Genomic DNA, 19498 nt, shown 5'->3' on the forward strand with positions numbered 1-19498 from the left:
GAGATGGACTTCCTTTCTGAAACAGAAACAAGTGCATTAGACCCTTTGGCTTTTTATAAATTTTACATAGACAAAACTCAAGCACTTTTTTTAAAGTCAGTGCCAAATAATATTTTCATATTAAGACTTTTCCTTCTGATAATGCCTTTATTAGATTTCATTCTTGGTCTTTTTAATTCTTTAGGAAAAGATTACATTAGTCTAAGGAGTTAAGTTTCATCTCCGTGTCCAGGCAAAGTGAATTATTATATTTCTGGATATCCGCTTTCTGTTGCAGTCATTCACAATAAGCAAGGACAGAGTAGACCCCTTTGATGTGGAGAGAGGGAAAAGCAATCTATCACCCTTCTGAAAGAGCATTTCTCAGTCTCTCATGTGAAAAAGGATTAGCACCTCCAACAAAGGTCCTGCAGATCACAGAACCCAGCGATGCCAAGCAGTGTTTCTAAGGAAAAACTGTATTTGAGCAAGAGTGTTTGTCCTGGCAAACAGAAGCTTTTTAATAACTGCAAATCTGAGATAATGACATCCATTCCTTCGTGCCCCTCCCTCCTCTGAGACCAGATAGCCAGTTAAAATGCTCGGAAGTCAACTTTGTTTTGAAGTAAAAGCTTGGGCATATCAAAATACAGTCTTCACTTAGCTCTTCAGCTTATTCAGTTATTGTTGGCTTAGAGAGGATAGTATATTTATGGACAGAATTTTCTCTTTGACTCTTGCTCAAAGCAAGTCCCATTAAAAGACTGCCTCAAAAAATTATTCAGTAATCTGCTAAGGTAATTTATTAATATTTTGATGAAGTATATCTTTAAAAAAATTCTGGCCTTCCTCTCGAGAACATTTAACATCCTCTGCAGTGCTGCAGACAGGCTGAGAGAGTTAAGACTCGTTCATTCGTGACACCTGAGAGCGAAGTCTGTTCATTAAACAAGTAACAAGCCAGTTTGCCCAGAACTTCATTCATTTTGTTTTTTCTCTGGTGCTTTCTAAACTGGGTGCTCAAAAAGAGCTCAGCCTGGGGTAATAGTGACCAGGCTGGCCCCTAGTCCCCACACAGCTAAGTCCTCAGGGTGTTAAAATCCACTGTCAGGCCACCTTCAAACACACTGAGGCCTTTGGCTCCCCAGCTGCCTGATCCTGCTTGAATATCTAAGTGGGAGGGAGACGGGTGACTGCCTGAAGTACTGGCAGGAGCCTAGAGTTGAGGTGCATTCTGCCCAACAGCCCTGACGTCAGGGTCCAAACGGAAATTCCAACAACTCACTAATGCTAGAAGCTGGGATTCCACCCACATAGACACCTCATTGAAGAAGACTTGACTTAACTTGTTTTCTAAGAACAAGTGTGGGTCTTCAGTGGCTCACTGTGGCCCTCTGCCCGTTCAGTAAATACCCAGCTAAAGCTCTGAAATAGGGTGTTTAGTGTTTTATGGCCTAGAATAAAAAGCTCCCAGTTCTGTTTCCAAATAGTGTAGGCTCAACACATTTCATTAAGTTCTTGACACATTCAGCCATGTGTATTTTGTAAAGTTCCTATGGTTATTGTTTTTACAATAGCTGCTTCTAGAAGCACTGTGAGGGTTTCAATTAATCAGCCCTTTGTGTGCCTCAGACTATGCAAATTTATCACATCAAACCATTCAGCTGCTCATGGGAAAGCCGTGTAAAAACGCTATTGTCTTCTAGCGCCTCCTCTCATTTAGAGTGATGTTTTAATAAGAAAGCTAATCAAGTTTTCTTATGCATTATTTATCTGTTAACATGTAAGCAAGAGAAGAGCTGCAGTTAGATCAGCCAGGATGTGCAAACGATGCGCTAGATCTGGAGGTGATAGGACGCTTTTTGTCTTTCCTCTCCCCCTCGGTTGATTTAAGGTAGTGATGAGAAAAAAAGGTTAGCTCGATAACTGGAAGAAAGGGAAGAAAGGAGGCCACCTGTGGTAGCCTTCACGTTTTGATTCAGAGATCTGCACCTCTGAGGACACTAATTTATTAGAAGCGCTTCTTACTTGATAGAACAGTCAAACTTGAGAGCATGTGGCTGCTGCTTTAGCCCCATGTATGTAGTGTCGTGCTCATCAGTAGGAAGCAGTTCCCACTAGACACGCATGCATGTTAGAAGGCAGCTTCTTGGTGTGTGGAATGGACAGAACAGGCTAAGGAGTGCAGGCTCCACAGCCAGTCAGGGCAGCTGCTTCTGGCTGGCCAGTCGTTAAGTTGATCTCCTCTGTAGTACTTCCTGCTGAGAGCAATTAGGTTCCTTATGTCATAATAATCCCTTGCATTTAGATTTTTGTCTAAGGACCATAAAGTTGCTCTTAGATATTAGCCCATTGGTTCTTCTAACACAGTTAGTTGCTTAATGATGGAGATGCTGATTATTCCCAGTATAAAGACTAAACCACTACAGCTTTATCACTTCTCCATCCATTCCATTCAAACACCGACTGCTCATACAGTGTCTGTTAAACAGGACAGCATCAGATTAAGGTCACCTGGCTCTTTGTTATCCTCCCTCCACCGGGCTGAGATCCAGGGAGATATGAACTCTACAGATACCATCTCACCATGTCCATGAACATGGTACCAATTGTGTTTGCTCCAGACTCCAAACTCCTGGTGCCATGTAACTGTGGGGAAAGGCTCACCTCCTACAGTGTAACTGTGGGGAAAGGCTCACTTCCTACAGTGTAACTGTGGGGAAAGGCTCACCTCCTACAGTGTAACTGTGGGGAAAGGCTCACCTCCTACAGTGTAACCCTGGGGAAAGGCTCACCTCCTACAGTGTAACTGTGGGGAAAGGCTCACCTCCTACAGTGTAACCCTGGGGAAAGGCTCACCTCCTACAGTGTAACCCTGGGGAAAGGCTCACCTCCTACAGTGTAACTGTGGGGAAAGGCTCACTTCCTACAGTGTAACTGTGGGGAAAGGCTCACCTCCTACAGTGTAACCGTGGGGAAAGGCTCACCTCCTACAGTGTAACCGTGGGGAAAGGCTCACTTCCTACAGTGTAACCGTGGGGAAAGGCTCACTTCCTACAGTGTAACCCTGGGGAAAGGCTCACCTCCTACAGTGTAACCCTGGGGAAAGGCTCACCTCCTACAGTGTAACCCTGGGGAAAGGCTCACCTCCTACAGTGTAACCGTGGGGAAAGGCTCACCTCCTACAGTGTAACCGTGGGGAAAGGCTCACCTCCTACAGTGTAACCGTGGGGAAAGGCTCACCTCCTACAGTGTAACCATGGGGAAAGGCTCACCTCCTACAGTGTAACCGTGGGGAAAGGCTCACCTCCTACAGTGTAACCGTGGGGAAAGGCTCACCTCCTACAGTGTAACTGTGGGGAAAGGCTCACCTCCTACAGTGTAACTGTGGGGAAAGGCTCACCTCCTACAGTGTAACTGTGGGGAAAGGCTCACCTTCTACAGTGTAACCCTGGGGAAAGGCTCACCTCCTACAGTGTAACTGTGGGGAAAGGCTCACCTCCTACAGTGTAACTGTGGGGAAAGGCTCACCTCCTACAGTGTAACTGTGGGGAAAGGCTCACCTCCTACAGTGTAACTGTGGGGAAAGGCTCACCTCCTACAGTGTAACTGTAGGCTGAAGGATAACTTACAGTCCTCCCACGCAGTGTGTGGCTGGAGTACACAGCCTTCTAATGGTGAAGTATCCTGATGAGTCAGGCTCTAATCAGTGTGGTTTCAGTAGCCTTTCTGTGATGTGTCTTGCGTCACCCAGCACGTTCAGCTGCAGCAAGTGCAATTACACATCCGCTTGGATTGATCTGTGTTGGCTGCATCTGCCTGCCTATAGCTGAGTCCTCACCTCCTTAAAGTGTGTGTCACACAGTATAGCTTAGAAATACTGTGTGACAGCCAATAGAAAATCACATGCTAGTCAGCCCTCAGTGGAGAAGTCACCTCAGAAATATCTCTTGCATTAAATATATCACTGCAGTTGTCTTCATGAGGCTCTAGCATGGTAATTTTTTTCCTTTTCTTTTTTTTGGGGGGGGGTTCATTTGTTTGTTTGTTTGTTTTTGTTTTTCAGACAGGGTCTTGCTGAGCAGCCCAGGCTGGCCTTGAATTCAGAACTCTTCTGCTGTTCCAATACTTGCATTACTGACATGAGCTATGATACTCTGGGTTTTTTTTTTTTTTCTGATATATTAACTTGTCTATTTAAAGTATTCTAGCACACAGACCTAACCCAATAAAACTAATAAATAGGTCAGTTGCCATTAATATTAGTTCTAAGAAAGCAAAATAATTCAAAATGCTGACTGTATTTTCTCTGGACAAACCTGTTCCTACATGATTTCTGGGTTGCTCTCTGAAGCTGTGGAAATAAAGATAGCATTTTGATGTAGGAGCCTGCAGTGCCTGGGTCCTCTGAGTGGGCTAGCACCCACTTGTAGCTTTCCTGGGCTCCATGAGGTCTCCTTCTCTGCCCTGGGTCAGTGTTAGTGCTGATGGAGTAGTGCTCTCCTGGCAGGGTGTCTGCTGCTGCTAACTTTCCCAGCTTCTACTTTTCTTCATTGATTTGTGTTTGTTAAGAGTCCCGTGATACAGTCTGTGGCTTAATTCCCAGATGCCCCCAGTGAGTACATCAAAGTTCCTGAGCAAAATGTATTTGCATTTTGCTACCAGGAGGCTGTGCTATAAACAATGGAGTTGAGACATCAGCATGAGCCAGGGGATGAAATTTTATTTTCAAATCTGAAGTGCTGTGTAAGCATTTAAGGTGTGAATCAGTAATCATTTCCCAACAGCCCCCGTCAGGCAAGCTTTCTCTGGAGCCTGTCCTCTTTCCTGGGGTGCAGCGGCAGGGGTTAACACAGTGGAGTGCATGGCAAAGCATTTGCATTTAAGCCAGCATTCAGGGGAAGCCACACAGCGTTGAAAAGTCCTTAGTGCTGGAACGAACTTTATGCCTCTGCTCTTTGATGAAACACAGTTTTAATTTTTCATTGTAAGAAAAGAGAAGAAACCTTCCCAGTGTGGTGAAGATTGAAATACTTCTGAACCAGAGAAATGTGGAAGGAAAGAAAAATATGGGGGAAAAGTGTGTTTCTGAGGTTAAGAACATTCTTTATCCCTGATGGATTCAGTAAAATGCAGACCTAAAAAATCATCTGTCTAATTTGAGATTCAAGATCATCAAATTCTGTCTAAATATTTTGTTTTAACTTCTAAGCTCATTATGGCCTCTTTGTGTTAACTTGTATTAAACTCTGTCAGCTATGACTGGTCTCATAAGCACAGTCAGTGGGGCAGAATAAGTTAATTATTTACTTGTGTCACTAGTGCTCTTCATTTAATGAAATGCACAGCTGTGTTGGATCTGCAGTTGGATGTGTGGCTTCCATTGTTCAGCGAGTCAGCAGAGGGGAGAAGCCGCGGTGATGGAGAGCCCTCGCCTCTCTCTGCTGTTCTGGCTTTCTGTGTCGATTTCATGGGTCTTTTATCACTCGCTTTCTCACAAAACAAACAACACAGGGCTGTCTGCTATGGGAACCATCTTGGCATATAAAAGGGCTTCAGAGGCGCAAGTAAGTCTAAGTTAGCGAAGATTTAATTTTTGGCTTACAGGTGCCCTTGGTTCAAATATAACCAAAGCAATTCTATTATAGGGCAGATTGGAAAAAAGGGCCTTGTGTATGGGTTTTTTGGTTTTGTTTTTTTATTTCTCCCCCACACACACAAGTGTCAGGAAAAGGCAGAAGAGAAAAAAAAAAAAAACTTCCCAAAAGGAAACTGTGTAGTAAAGATTAATCAGGCCTGGAGGAAAATTACTGGATTCTGATTTTAGGAATGGGCATGTCATCTTAAAAGCAGGATGAGGTTAGAGTGGCTCAATTAAACATTTGAACTAAAACCAGGACCCCAAGTGCCAGCCTGCCTGTCTCTCTGCCTCACTCTGTTTTGGGACCCCCTGTTCCCAGCTCCCACCTTCTCCTGGTGGCGCAGAGGGTGGACCACAGCCTCTCCGAGGCCGACACCAGCGTCCCCGCGAGTCCTGTCCCCTTTGGTTTAGTGTTTAAGGCTTTCTCTGGGCCCTGGCTCTCACCAGCATCCACGGGCCCTGGCCCTTCCTTGTAGGGATGCCAGTTCCCACATTTTGTTCTTTGCTGTACAGTGGCGGCCTCAGGATACCCAGATTTCCAATTCCATCTCTTTCAGAGTAGACTTCCAGTAACTTTTGCACTCTTTCAGATAATTTCAGTATGGACAAGATATGGTTTTGGAGGGAAGGGACACGTCACATACTCTGCTTGATATCAATTTTGGCGCACAGCTGGATTTGAACTGCATATCAAGTGACCGTTTATGTTAGTCATACAGAAAACATAAATATCCTGAAATGATTACCAAAAAAAAAATTTTCAACCAAAATAAGTATCAAAGAAATTGTGTGTATGCTCTGGAGTTGTACCCTATGAGCCCTGACTGCAGTCCTGTCAGCAGCCCCCTAGAAAGCAGAGCGTTAACACAGTTGTAACCTCTGCTCTTCAGCTCTTCACAATATGCAGATCATAAAGGTTTCATTTTAAAGAAGTTTGGGGGTTCTTGGGGTGCTTGCTTATCATAGCTTAGGCTTTCACGCCAACACTGCAATAATAATAAATTAGTTAGTTTAAAAAACCTCTCATGGCTTGAGTCATGTAGAGGACAAACAGGAATGAAGATCTTGGGTTTTTCAGTAGGTCCTGAAATTGGTCGGCTCACACACAGGGAAAGGCGTTTTCTTTATTACTGTTTCTATCCTTAAGCTACAGCCTGCGTGGGGGCATCTGTCTCCTTACTCTGTGCTGCTCCAGACAAGCCTCCCAGCTCTTACTTACGTTGTAACAAACTCTGTCCCACCCATCGTCCCAGGAAAAACAAATGGGAAGAATTACAAACTGTTTGGCAGCAAACTCTCTGAGAGCTTACAACATTGTTCTGGCCCGCTCTGGTCAGCCGCCTTAGAGAATGTGGTGGAGAGCCAGAGAGCCGAGCTGGAGGGCAGGCGGCTCTGGAGGGCAGGCGGCTCTGGCCTCCGCGCGGTCGATCGTAGAATCGCGTGTCTAATTCTGGCCTTTTGCTCTAAGAATGAATTGGCTCTTACTTTTTTTTTTTTTTTGGTCTTTACAAGTTCAATCAAAGATCACATTTCTAATGTGCCTTAAACTATAAGAACTAAAGTTCCTCTGAGCAGGTTGAGCTCAGCTGAGGGAGCCCTGGTCGGTGGCCAGCCCTGCAGCAGAGTGCACACCTGTTCGCATTGCAGCCATGCACAGCCTTCCTTTTCTTCTCCTTTTTAATGATTTTTTTTTTATTTTTATTTTATGTGCATTGGTGTTTTGCCTGCATCTGTGGGTGGGCGTTGGATTCCCCTGGAATTGGAGTTACAGACAGTTGTGAGCTGCCGTGTGGGTGCCGGGAACCGAACTCAGGTCCTTCAGAAGAGTAGCTGGTGTTGTGAACCACTAAACTATCTCTCCAGCCCCACACTAGGGTTTTTAAAACCACATTTTACATATCTAGTCATCTTCAATCCTTCTTTGTTTGGTGGGCAGAAGATTTGCATTCCTGTGGTTTGAGCACATGACCCAGCAGACCACACCCTAGCTGACTAGGAGCAGAAACTGGGTTGAAAAGCTTCCCAGCCGAGCCACCCCGAGACTGCCCTTTGGTCTTCCTGGTGCTCTGGGAAGGTGGGCAGGCAGCCTGACAGCACCATTGTGTGGCGGGCCAGCATGGCTGTCCTCTGCCTACAATGCTTTTCTGCAAGGAGAATCATTTTTGAACGGCTTGGCTAGCAGGGTTGTTGGAAATTGCTTTTGCTGCTCTTGATGGAGACTGTGGGGAGGGTTTTAGAATGCTGGGAATAGAGATAGCAGCAGGGAAATCCCAATTACTGCTGTACTCTTCCCTCCTGCCCGTTTGCTTTACTTGCCGTGAAATCTCCTCTCCCCCAGGTGTTTGTGGCCTGATCGTCCCCCAGGAAGACATGCCATTCTGTGACTCTGGCATCTGTCCCGACATCATAATGAACCCACACGGCTTCCCGTCGAGAATGACGGTCAGTTCCCTTTGGGCTTTTCAGAGGTGCTACTCTAAAGGAAAGAAGCGGGCAGTTAGTTTAGTTACAGTGAGTGGCCCCCTGATGGATAAATGGACTCACTGTCCCTGTCACTCTCCTGTGCAGTGAATGGCAAGTGCTTTTGCACTTTGTGAGTGGCAGTTGTCACCCTCAGCTAGAGAGTCCTGTGTGCTGAGCCTGGTCTGTGTCTCTTTCGGCGGTCACTTCCTGTAATCTGCAAGCCTGTCGCCTGCGGCCTTGGCCACAGTGCTTGGCTCTGTACTTGAGTTTTGATATCTGAAAACTAGGGAGTTGAGTCAGGGAAGTTAGTCACATGGGCCCAGGTTCTTTAGCAAGATTCAGCCCGTGCCTGCGGTGGTAGGGAGTCACTTGTGGCAGTGGTTGCAGCTACGTTTTTGGAACATAAGCCAAAAGGCGAGCAGGCCCTCACCTTGCCTGTTCCCATCCCCTCCCACAGGTTGGAAAGTTAATCGAGTTGCTGGCTGGCAAGGCGGGCGTGCTAGACGGCAGGTTCCACTATGGCACGGCCTTTGGGGGGAGTAAGGTGAAGGACGTGTGTGAGGACCTCGTTCGCCATGGTTACAACTACCTGGGGAAGGACTACGTCACCTCAGGCATCACCGGGTGAGTGTGCTGCTGACACTAGAGGCCGAAAGGAGGCGAGGGCCCTGAAGGAGGAGAGCTGTAAGGTGTAAAATCCCAAGGTGTAAAATCCCAAGGCCTTAGTCGGAGGGAGTGAGGGTTCCTGCGTTGCTTTTGTGGAGTACATTAGCTGCATCTGACCAGAATGGAGCGCTTTGTCTCATAGCTGGGCGCCCAGCGTTCGTGCCTGTGTGTGCTAGGCAGTGACGGGGTGGCAGTAAATAAAACCGCAGAGCCGGTCACTTAGATTTGTCATTAAACTTGAACAGTAGCAAACACAGGTAATTCCCAGCCGGCCCTCAGTGACTGCCTGCCAAGCAGGTTGTCTGGTTTGGTTTGACTTTGAGGTTTTTGTTTCTGTTCCGTGTTGCCAATTGATTCCAGTGCTTCCTGCATACTTAGAAAGCACGCCATGACTGAGCCTCGCCCTCTGCCCACTTACTCTGATCCAGTTACTCTGACCTAGTGTGCCCACCCCTGCTCGGTGCTCTCCATAGCTGTCGTCCGTCCCTCGGATGTACACCGATGCTGCTGTCTGTTCCCAGCTGGGACACAGCCTCTGTGAGAGCTGCTGCGCCGGCTCTACTGCTGGGTCCCCAGAGCCTCCCACAGGCCTCCCAGCACAGGTGCTTCAGCAATGCCTGATGGGTAAATCTGAGAACTAGCTCTCAGCACATGAAACAGGGAAAGGAGAGAGTGTGTAGGGCTGGAGGGACAGAAGCTGTCATTCAGTGTTGTTCAGAGCACTGTGCACTTACTGAGCCAATCCAAGAACTGGGGGATGCCCGCCCAACTGGTACTCCATGAGGAGGTAGCTTCCAGCCCGAAGTGAGGTTGGACAAGAGTGGGTGAAGGGTGTGGCTGCCATCTTAGACAGACACAAGTGCATGCAATTATTCTGAATGATGAGGTCTTGAAACTCAGCTCACTTCGCATGTATGATCACATCGGCCGCTTCCATACCCTGTGGCAAAAAGTACCCAGGGGGCAGAGACAGAGCTTCACAGTTAAAAACTCTGGCTGCTCCTCCACAGGACCCAAGTTTGGGATCCAATACCTTCTGGCCTCCAAGGGCTTCTAAACTGATGCACATGTACCCCGTGTAGGTGCGCGCGCGCACACACACACACACACACACACACACACACGCATGCACACACACACACACACACACACACACACACACACACACACACACACACGCATGCACATGCACACAGTGAGTGAGCGAGTGAGCTGAGACCTCGGGGTCGTGCTCCTTAAGCTGCCCTAGGACTGTGAGCCACCCAAGCAGAGCAGAGAAGGTGCAGGTCGGCTAAGGCGTGGGCGAGGACAGGGTGCTTAACTGTGGTGCTACAAAGAAATGCTCCAGGAGGGGCAGCGCCACCTGGAATCCATTTCTGCTGAAAATATGGATCCAGTGCTTTGTGCAGCGACTTGCCCAGATGCCAGCAATACGGGTTTCCTTAAGTAAATCATTCTTGGGACTTTTTTTAGAAAAAGAAAAATTCATTTTATGAAAACTAATGCTTTCCTCCATTTAAGTATAGTTCAGTTAACTAGGTAGGATCCATTTCAGAAACACAAAGTCATCGCCGAACCTAGGGCCTTCATCTCTACTCAGAAATAATGTTGTCCAAAGAGTGTGCACCACCATAGGACCCATTCCTTGCAGCTTCCACCATGTCAGTGCACTGAACGATTAGGCTGGGCTGCGTCCCGTGTGCTGCAGACAGCCGTGGGGACAGTGGAGGTCTGCGCCTATTCCCCTGACTCCCACATGGGGTGTGCTGTGTGCTGCAGACAGCTGTGTAGACTGCTGTGGGCTACACTGCTTCCCCTAGGCACCCACATAGGGTGGGCTTCATACTGTATGCTGTGGACGACAGTGTGGATAGCTGTAGTCTACACTACTTCCCCTAGGCACCCACATGGGGTGGGCTGCATGCTGTGTGCTGTGGACAGCTGTGTGGACGGCTGTGTGGACAGCTGTGGGCTCCACCGCTCCCGTGGTGCCCACATGGGTTTCCATCCCTTTGCCATTCACCTCCATGCCAAGGCTTGAACAGCACTCCTGAGCCTGCTCAGATCTCCCCCAGGCCTGCGTGTGTCCTCACATGCCCTCCCCGCTCCTGAGCTTGGCTAGAAGCAGCAATCACATGTGGCTTTGCTCGGCTGTTGACGAAGTAGCATTGGGGGACAAAGGTCCATGAATTCTACCGTGAGTCCCCATCCCACAGCTGGGAAGACCCTTAGCTGACCACCTTGATACACAGTCAAGACAACTGAACTGGGGACGTCATGCAGTGTCCCTGGCAGACCAGGACAAGAGCAGGGTCTCTCAAGGCCCTTGCCACCGTGACTTCCGGGGTCCCATTGTGCTGAACTCCATGGGGTAGCTCAGTAATGGAGCAGCCTCGCTCCTATACTGGTGCACTGGTGCTGGGCAGACAGGCTGGGCCAAAGCCTGCGGCTGCCCTCCTGCACGCTGTGCCTTGCTCTGCCTTCCGACTGTGGCAGCAGAGAGCAGTGCTTCTGAGCCCCGTCACCCCACTCACTGGCTCTCACCTGACCTCCTAGGCTCACTGCGCCTGTCACTACACCATCAAAAGTAGAGGCTCAGTACGCCTGGGTTACATAGCACTGGCTAGCTAGCACTGCCTTCCCTTCCAGGAAGGACACTTGGAGCAAATGAAAAGATTTCTGAAGGTGTCCATTCCTTAGGTTTTTTTTTTTTTTTTTTTTTTTTGGTCATAGCACTGCCATACTCACTTTTGAGATTCTTACTCTGTTCATTAGTGGAATAGTTGTGTAACAAACATTTATTTAGCACTAGTTGTATGCCCAGCAGGATCCTAGATGCTGGAACCACTGTGGCAAAGGAGACAACTGACTCCTCACAGGAAGGCAGACAATAATTATACACAAAGGTGCTGAGAGCTATAGGGTAGAGTGAGGGAAGGGGTGCTGGAGAGTAAGGTGGGGGGCTCTTTAAAAAAGGCTCCCAGCTGTAGTCCTCGCACATAGGAGGCGGAGGTAAAAAAAAAAAGAGTTTGACCCCAGCCCAGAGTGTATGGAAGCTCCAGGCCAGCGTAGGCTGTGGTCAAGGATTGACAGGGCCATGCACGTCCCTGAGAGAGAGCATGTCAGCACAGGTCAGTCAGGAGATGTCCGGAAGTAGAAGTTGTAGTGCGCTGGCGTGATAGCCATGTATGATTGGGCTACAGAGAATATCAGAAGAAGCCACTGGGGATTTTATAATCTGCTCTGGCTTCCGGTTGGGAGGAACCTTTCTGGATTGGTAGGGTAGATCAGATTGTCTAGTGCTGAGTGTAGACGTAAGATCACTCTGGAAATAACAAATCAAGAGAAGCCATTGGTCTGGTGATGCAGTGGCTGTGAAGAGGGTCTTCCTGCTGGTAGTGTGTTTCTGTGAACGTGGCATCACCTCATACAGTCGTGTGCTTCTGTGGCGTCAGTCTCGCCTTTTCACCAGCTGCAGGCTGGAGATTATCCTCACCCAGTCGCCATAAGTCTCTGAGGAGACCAGGAAAACCTCCAGGTGATGAGGCCTAGTGAAGGCTGTCTGTCCAGTTACCCAAACTCTGTTGCTTAAACTCAGCATTGGCTTCTCTTTCAGTGAGCCCTTAGAAGCATACATCTATTTTGGACCCGTGTACTATCAGAAACTGAAACACATGGTGCTGGATAAAATGCATGCGCGGGCCAGAGGACCACGAGCTGTCCTCACCAGGTACGAGAAGCACTGGGTAGGGTGGGGTAGGGGAGCTATTGCTGCCATCAAGCCTCACTCACTTCTCTGTGGAGATAAACAGTCCCAGCAGAGTTTCTGTTTCCCTTAAGATACCAAAATGTGTGTGTGTTAAACACTGTCTTGGTTACTTTCTATTGTTGTGGTTAAAAAAAGAAAAAGGCTGTAACCAAAAGCAACTTGAGAGGAAAGAATGTGATTAAATCTTTCAACTCTCAGGTGACACTCCATCACAGAGAGAAACAGGACAGGAAGTCAGGGCAGGACCTGGGGGGCGGGGCATAGAGCTCCTCACTGGCCTGCTCATCCTGCTCTCTCAGAGCCAGGACCACCAGCCACCTGGGTAGGAATAGCACCACCCACAGTGGGCAGTTCCTGCCCACATCACTCAAGAATTGATCCAGAAAATATACCACAAGCTGGCCTACAGGCAATCTTAGGAAGCATTTTCTCAATTGGGTTCCTTCCTCTCAGAAGACTCTAGCATATGTCAAGTTGGAGGAAAAAAAACAACAAACAGCAAACAAAAAACTAGTCAGCACAGCTGAACTCAACACAGCAGTATCCAACTGTAACTTTTCCTTTCTTGTTTGTCCTCAAAATGTCATATTAATATTAATATCATAATATAAAAAAATCCCAACTTTTAAAAGTTTCATGGTCTTTAAAAAAATTCAGACATTTTAAAAGTCCAAAGTTTGTCTAAAATTCTAAATCCCCCTTGCTGTAAGCGCCTGTAAAACCTGAAAACAAGTTAGGTGTTTTCTTGCTTCAAGAGGGAAGAATCAGGTAGAGCCACAGTCGAATCAGCTTCAGGCATGTTGTCAGGGTTGTGAACGGGGAGTGTGTAAGACAAGGGCTTAGACCTGCAGTCGACCTCCTGTAGCTGCGCGTCTGTCTTCGAGTGAAGAGAAGAGGTATTGGGAAAATAAGATTGCGTCTCAGGCCTGTTAGATGGCTCCACGGGTAAGGGCGCCTTAGTGCCCACTTCACAGAGTGCTAGTGGATAAGGACCAGGCACAGGCACAGACAGGTCTTCAGTAAGTGTCTGCTCCCTCACCTTCACTGAGCACGTCTGGAGGGATGGCTCAGGGGTTAAGAGCACTTGTTCTTGCCGAGGACTTGGGAAGGAAAGGTTATTTAGCTTATAGTTTGCATGCAGTCTGTCACCAAGGGAAGCCAGGGCAGGGACAGAAGCAGAGGCCATGGAGAAATGCTGCTTCTCGGCTGCACCCCCTCTGCCCCCGGGTTACGCTGCTTCAATTCTTAGACAGTTAAGACCCTTCTGCCCTGGACTGGCATCGTCCACATTGGTCATCAACTAAAAAAGAAAAGAAAAAGGAAAAAAAAAAAAAGGCCCCCCAGCCATGCCCTCAGGCCAGTCATGGAGGCCTTTCTTCAGGTGGCACGCCCTGTTCCCAGGTGTGGCTAGGTTCTCAGCGAGTAGACAGAGACTAACAGCACCGAGCCCTTGAAGAACTGCTGGAGACCCGACCCAAGTTTCTTCCAGTCTCTTTCTCCTCTAAAAATACTCAGAGGCCTTGCTCTCTGATTTGAAGACGATAATGGCCCAATAGCAATAGTCGTGATGTGAGAGTAATGGATGCTAACACTAGTATTTGGGGGATTGTATAAATGATATAATATCCTTATGTCATATGATAAAGAGTGTACAATTACGATTTTTTTTCACAGTGATAGTCCCTAGTGCACTCCTCAAGTAATTCAAGGTCACTGTCTGAGGGTGTGTTGTCTGGCGGGAAAGCCTGCTCCAAAGCCGTGCTTTTGGTCCACATGTGATGCTGCCTTCCTTTTCTGTACCTAATATAGTCTGGTCATTAACTTCACAGGCAGCCCACTGAAGGGCGATCCCGCGATGGCGGCTTGCGTCTTGGAGAGATGGAGCGAGACTGTCTTATTGGCTATGGAGCGAGCATGCTTTTGCTAGAGAGGCTAATGATCTCCAGCGATGCCTTCGAGGTTGACGTCTGCGGGCAGTGTGGACTCCTGGGATATTCTGGCTGGTAAGTGGGCGCCACGTGTCTCTCAGACCACATCCCTTGGCCTAGGAATGGCGTAAGGATTGCTCTGGACCACACTCAGCGACTGTGCAGCCTTTGCCTGTGATCACTTGGGTGTGTGCCACCACGCTGTGTGCCACCATGCTGTGTGCCACCACGCTGTGTGCCACCATGCTGTGTGTCCATGATGTGTGCTACCATGCTGTGTGTCACCATGCTGTGTGTCACCATGCTGTGTGTCCATGCTGTGTGTCACCATGCTGTGTGTCCATGATGTGTGCTACCATTGCTTCCCATGAGTCTACACTTGTATGTTGATTCTTTAGTGCTGCATTTATACTGCTGTAGTTGAAGCTCCTAAATAGTACAGACTCTAATTTTGATAGTGTCTCAGGCTGGAAAGATGGCTTGTTACTCCAGGACCTGGGTTCAGGGCCCAGCACCTACATGGTAGCTCACAACCATCCATAACAAGCTTTACCACCTTTAAAAAAATATGCTCCTTAGGGACAGTTGTGTCAAGAGCCCTTGTTGGTAACCTCAGACCCCCATGTCTTACCCTACAGCGACAAAGCTAGGACTAAGACCTGGTGTGTACTGTACGCCCCGTCCACATGGCAAATACATTGAGTGTCTGCTGGGTCAGATGCAGTCCCAAGTCCAGGAGTACGGTAGTGCAGAGCCGTTCCATCCCACCGGATGCTGCCTCAGTCTCCACTCTACAGCTGGTAGATGCTTAGTGCAAAACATAACTGCTGAGCATTACCTCGCGCTGTGGGATTTCTAGTATGTTCGTCATACAGTTTACAAACCTGTTTTAATTTCGATGAGAAGTCTGGTGTCTAAAGGCTGTCTTAATGGCTAGTGCTCCCTGGGTCAGGTATCTGCTGTATAGTTAGTTGTTTATGGTCACTACTCTGACAGAGACCAGGAATATCTGCTTAGGGCTTGTCAGAGTCTGGAGCCCTGCAGTCCCCATGTAGCTGACACAACCTGTCTTCCCAGTTCCTCCTCACTGATGATCACAGCATCTAAGGCAGCCATTCCGGGGATGGAGAGGAGCTCAGCGGCCTCCGCAGAGCCCCTCTCTCAGACAGAGACCACCTGAGAGGACCGTGTGAGGCTGAGTGAGCACAGCTGGGATTGGGGAGCACATGGTCACCTTGTCCCACAGACTCTCCCCAGAATGTCTTTACACACCACTTCTTGGTTAGATCAGTCGGGTCAGGGATCGGCAGAGGGCCAGTCCTGAGAGATAGCTTAGAAAGGAAAGACGCCCACAGGCTGACAGCCTGGGTGTATACATACATACATACATACATACATACATATATACATACATACACACATACACATACGTACATACATACATACATACATATGAGCCTAGATAAATAGAATATGTGGTTTGGTTTGGTTTGGTTTTTTAAGAGCAAGGGGCCTTCTTAGAACACAGCGTATCCTCGCTAGCTCCACGACAAACCTTTAGCAGATTGTCCTATGATTGTCGTGTAGATGAATTGATGACTGCTTATGAAGGTAATTTGGACACTAATGGAAGAGGTGGCCACATTCCGGTTCATTCTTTCTTTAAGGTCACAGAGGTGGTCACATTCTTATGAGAATAAGCTGAGCCCTTTCTTCTGTCGGTGAGATGGGGTTCAGTCCTAGGATGTCTGTTTGTCTTTGAAATGCACATTGAGCATAGAGGGCTGTGTAACCAAGGGGGTGGGGGCACAGCATAACATGGTGGAGCTGGGGCCTACTTCCCCATGCCTAGACCTGTAGATCTGGCACAGGGACTTCTAAGGAATTGCTTTGAAAGAATGGAATAGTCATTTCAGTAAACAGGAACCATGAGACTCCAAAACGAGTTCTTGTTTCCCTTCCGGTATCTCCCCCTCCCCACTCCTCTGACAGGAACAGAGGCCGTGAAGCAGGCCCCCACGGCCCCCACGGCTCACACCGCTGTATCAGTGTGGGATGATTGAGTACACCTGCCAGAAGCAGGAAGCCTGCACAAGCCGTGCCATCGAGTTAACCTCTGCCTCTGCTGCCCTGTCCCTCTAGTGTCTAGCTCCCCTGACCGCAGCCCTGATCCTGGGTTCAGCATGCTAGCCTTTGAAAGGGCTTGATCAGGTGACATCATCTGATCCGTCTTTATGTAGCCGCATAGACTTGATATGTCTGATTTGAGTGCCCTACTTATACCCTGTTGCCAACAGGAAAAAATCCTAACGCATTCTGTGGTCTGGCTGCCTCCTCAAGCACCGCTCTGGCGGAGCAGCAAGACGACGCTGTCCTTTTCCAATCATTACCTGGTCTTGCGTGCCCAGCTCGTGGGAGGGAGCGAGCGCAGCTAGTTGCCCTTTAATAAGCCTCACAATGGAGGCTGGGTAATTAGAGCTGTCGGAACCTGGAGCGGCTGTGGGTGACTTGCACATTAGCAGGACATTGCTATGGGGAGGGTTACAGCGAGGCTGTTGTTCCTCAGGGACCCAGAAGTCACCAAGGAGCCCTTAAGGTAATTAGCTCACGGAGGACGCTGTGCTGGGCATGGTCCTCACAGGCAGCCACAGCTCCTCGCTGGCCTCTTCCTAGACATCTGTTTCCTTTCTTGTTCTTGGTCAAGTTTCTGCCTTTGCAGATCGTTCAGACATAGAGGAAGGAGCTTGGGGTGTGGGGGTATGTTACAGCAGAATGTTTTGAATCAATACATTAAGAAGATTATTCTTATAATAATCAGTTATATTGAATGTGTTATTCAGACTGTGAATCAGCACATATGGAAATTTTAACTAAATTAACTGAAGTTGGAGTTACCATGTGCTATATAGGACAGGAAAACCAGGAAGAAATCACTGCATTTCAGTGGCTTCCCCAACTTAATTACAGCGATATAGCAGCGTGATTCCTGACCCACCCAGGCACATTAAAAACATGTCTCGATTCTAATGCATTAAAGAAGTCTTTGATCAGTCTTTTAAGAGCTTTTCTATTGCTAAGGTTTATATCATTAGCGTGTCTGCTGTCGGCATGGGTGATGGCCCTTTGCCCACCTGAGCTCACAGGAAGCTGTCCCTGCAGTCACCATCACATCAGCTCTCAGCCTTGGCACTTACTCTCCTTTCTAGAGTGTAACGGTAAAGAATGTGCAGACGCACACCTTCCTCAGCACCTGGCAGTGGCAAGGGCATCGCGGCACACTCGGAGCCAGCCTGGTCTCCTCAGCAGGCTCTAGGGCACACCAAGGTCCAAGACCCGGGAGCAAGCCCCTGTTGAATACGTCATACACACAAAAGCAAGGAAGCGGCAACATTGTGTTGTCTGTAGAAATAGCCTTTCCCAAAGCTCCAAGTTAGAAACACAGGCCTCCCCACCCCGAGAGATGGCTGCTTGTCACAGCTGAGTGGCTGTCCTTGGCCCGTTACCTTTAAAATCATAAACCCTGCCAAGATTCTGAGAAAAGATCATTCAAACATGAACCTTAAAAAAAAAAATCCTCATGCATGCTACAGTGTCCTTGACTTACGACCCTCTTGCCTCCGTCTCCCGGGTGCTGAACTTATAGGCATCCACCCACATATACATACTTTTTCCTTTTTATATTTGTTCATAGTTTTTGTATATGTGTATTAACATGCAAATGCCAGAGGGTCCTTAGGTCAGAGGATAATTTAGACCTGATTCTCTCCATCCTCCAGGGAGGACCCAGGAATAAACTCACCTGGCTTGTTGACACACCCACTGAGCCTGCTCTTCTGCCCGTTTCTTTCTTTCTCTTTTTAATGTGTATGGATATCCTGCCTGCGTATGTGCCTGTGCATGTATGTGCATGCCTGGGGCCTGTGGAGGCAGAAGAGGATGTCAGATTCCATGGAAACGGAGTTACAATGGTTGTGAGCCACCGTGAGGGTGCTGGGAGTCAAGCTCCGGTCCCTGGAAGGGCAGCCAGTGCTGTCAGCCAAGGAGCCAGCTCTCCAGCCCCTCTGTACTCTCGCATTTTCAGAAGGCTTCAAACTTCGATGTGTTTCAGGGCTTGGAGATCCATCTGAGGGTTCCCCGGGTGTTGTTGAGCTGACTGGATTGTTTCCTTCCGTTGTGTCCTGAACATCTCCCGTTTCTGTGACTGAGTCTGTGCTGTTAGGTTGGATGACTGTAACTCTCTTCTGTATGAGCGTCCTGGGTGACGGCCAGCTGCCCAGCGAGCATTGGAGGAGTCTCCCACTTTGTCATCTCCTTAGTAGCCTTGCTGTGGATGTGTTTCTAAATGAGATGTTCTTACTGTAAACCCTGGGAAAATGGTTCACTCTCTCCACAAGGGACCTCTGTAGCCATAGATTAGGACTGAGAACAGTTTGTGGCCCCTCTGGAAAGAAAGAAAGAATCTGCCGTGTGTAGCTAGACTAGCACTCTGGTCGGGACGCAGGTGTTACCCGGATTGAGTGGGAATGTTAATGTGTATGGGCATGTGTTGTGTATTTCTCAGGTTTTTACAGAGTTAACACCGATAGACTGGTCCTGAGGGACTGCTCCTGACAGACTGCTGCTCTTATTCGAAAGGCTTCATTTCCATCAGACTTCAAGTGCCTCAGTGGTAGGAACTAAGTGTTTTTGTTGGTCATGTTGCAGAGAATACCATAATACAGAGATGCCCCAAACATACGGGGGCTGGCGGGAAACTCATCCCGCAGTGAGACATCCCAGTTTCCAATGATTCAGATTTCTAGGATTTTGTTCAAAACAGTGTATAAGCACATGTTTTCTTTTATGAAGAGAACATTCTAGAAATATAGTCCATGAACTCCAGTTGCATAAACTATAAGCAGTGCTTTGCATCATTCTTGGTTTCACTCCAACCCATGTTCCTTCAGTTTCCTGAGCCACTAGTTCATGCCTGACAGCGATGGGGGCGGAGCATAGCCACTGTGTGCCCGCCTTCCATCCCGCCCCACTGATGTGTGCTGACTTGGGTTTCAG

General features: G+C 48.1%; 1 protein-coding gene and 1 long non-coding RNA gene across 2 annotated transcripts in view; one reads left to right on the plus strand and one right to left on the minus strand.

Moving 5' to 3' along the window:
- Positions 1-19498, plus strand: part of Polr3b (RNA polymerase III subunit B) — a 97674-nt gene that overhangs the window by 74776 nt on the left and 3400 nt on the right. Inside the window, exons 24-27 of the mRNA XM_052164780.1 lie at positions 7959-8062; positions 8541-8707; positions 12366-12479; positions 14348-14521. Of these exons, the coding sequence (XP_052020740.1) occupies positions 7959-8062; positions 8541-8707; positions 12366-12479; positions 14348-14521 (559 nt within the window). The remainder of the gene's footprint in view (positions 1-7958; positions 8063-8540; positions 8708-12365; positions 12480-14347; positions 14522-19498) is intronic.
- Positions 2702-3138, minus strand: LOC127670413 (uncharacterized). Its single transcript, XR_007974570.1, has 3 exons — positions 3063-3138; positions 2807-2870; positions 2702-2774 (listed from the first exon to the last, which is right to left on the minus strand). It is a non-coding gene; the product is annotated as an uncharacterized LOC127670413 (long non-coding RNA).

This window comes from Apodemus sylvaticus, chromosome 20, assembly GCF_947179515.1.
Source record: "Apodemus sylvaticus chromosome 20, mApoSyl1.1, whole genome shotgun sequence".
Classification (NCBI taxonomy): domain Eukaryota; kingdom Metazoa; phylum Chordata; class Mammalia; order Rodentia; family Muridae; genus Apodemus; species Apodemus sylvaticus.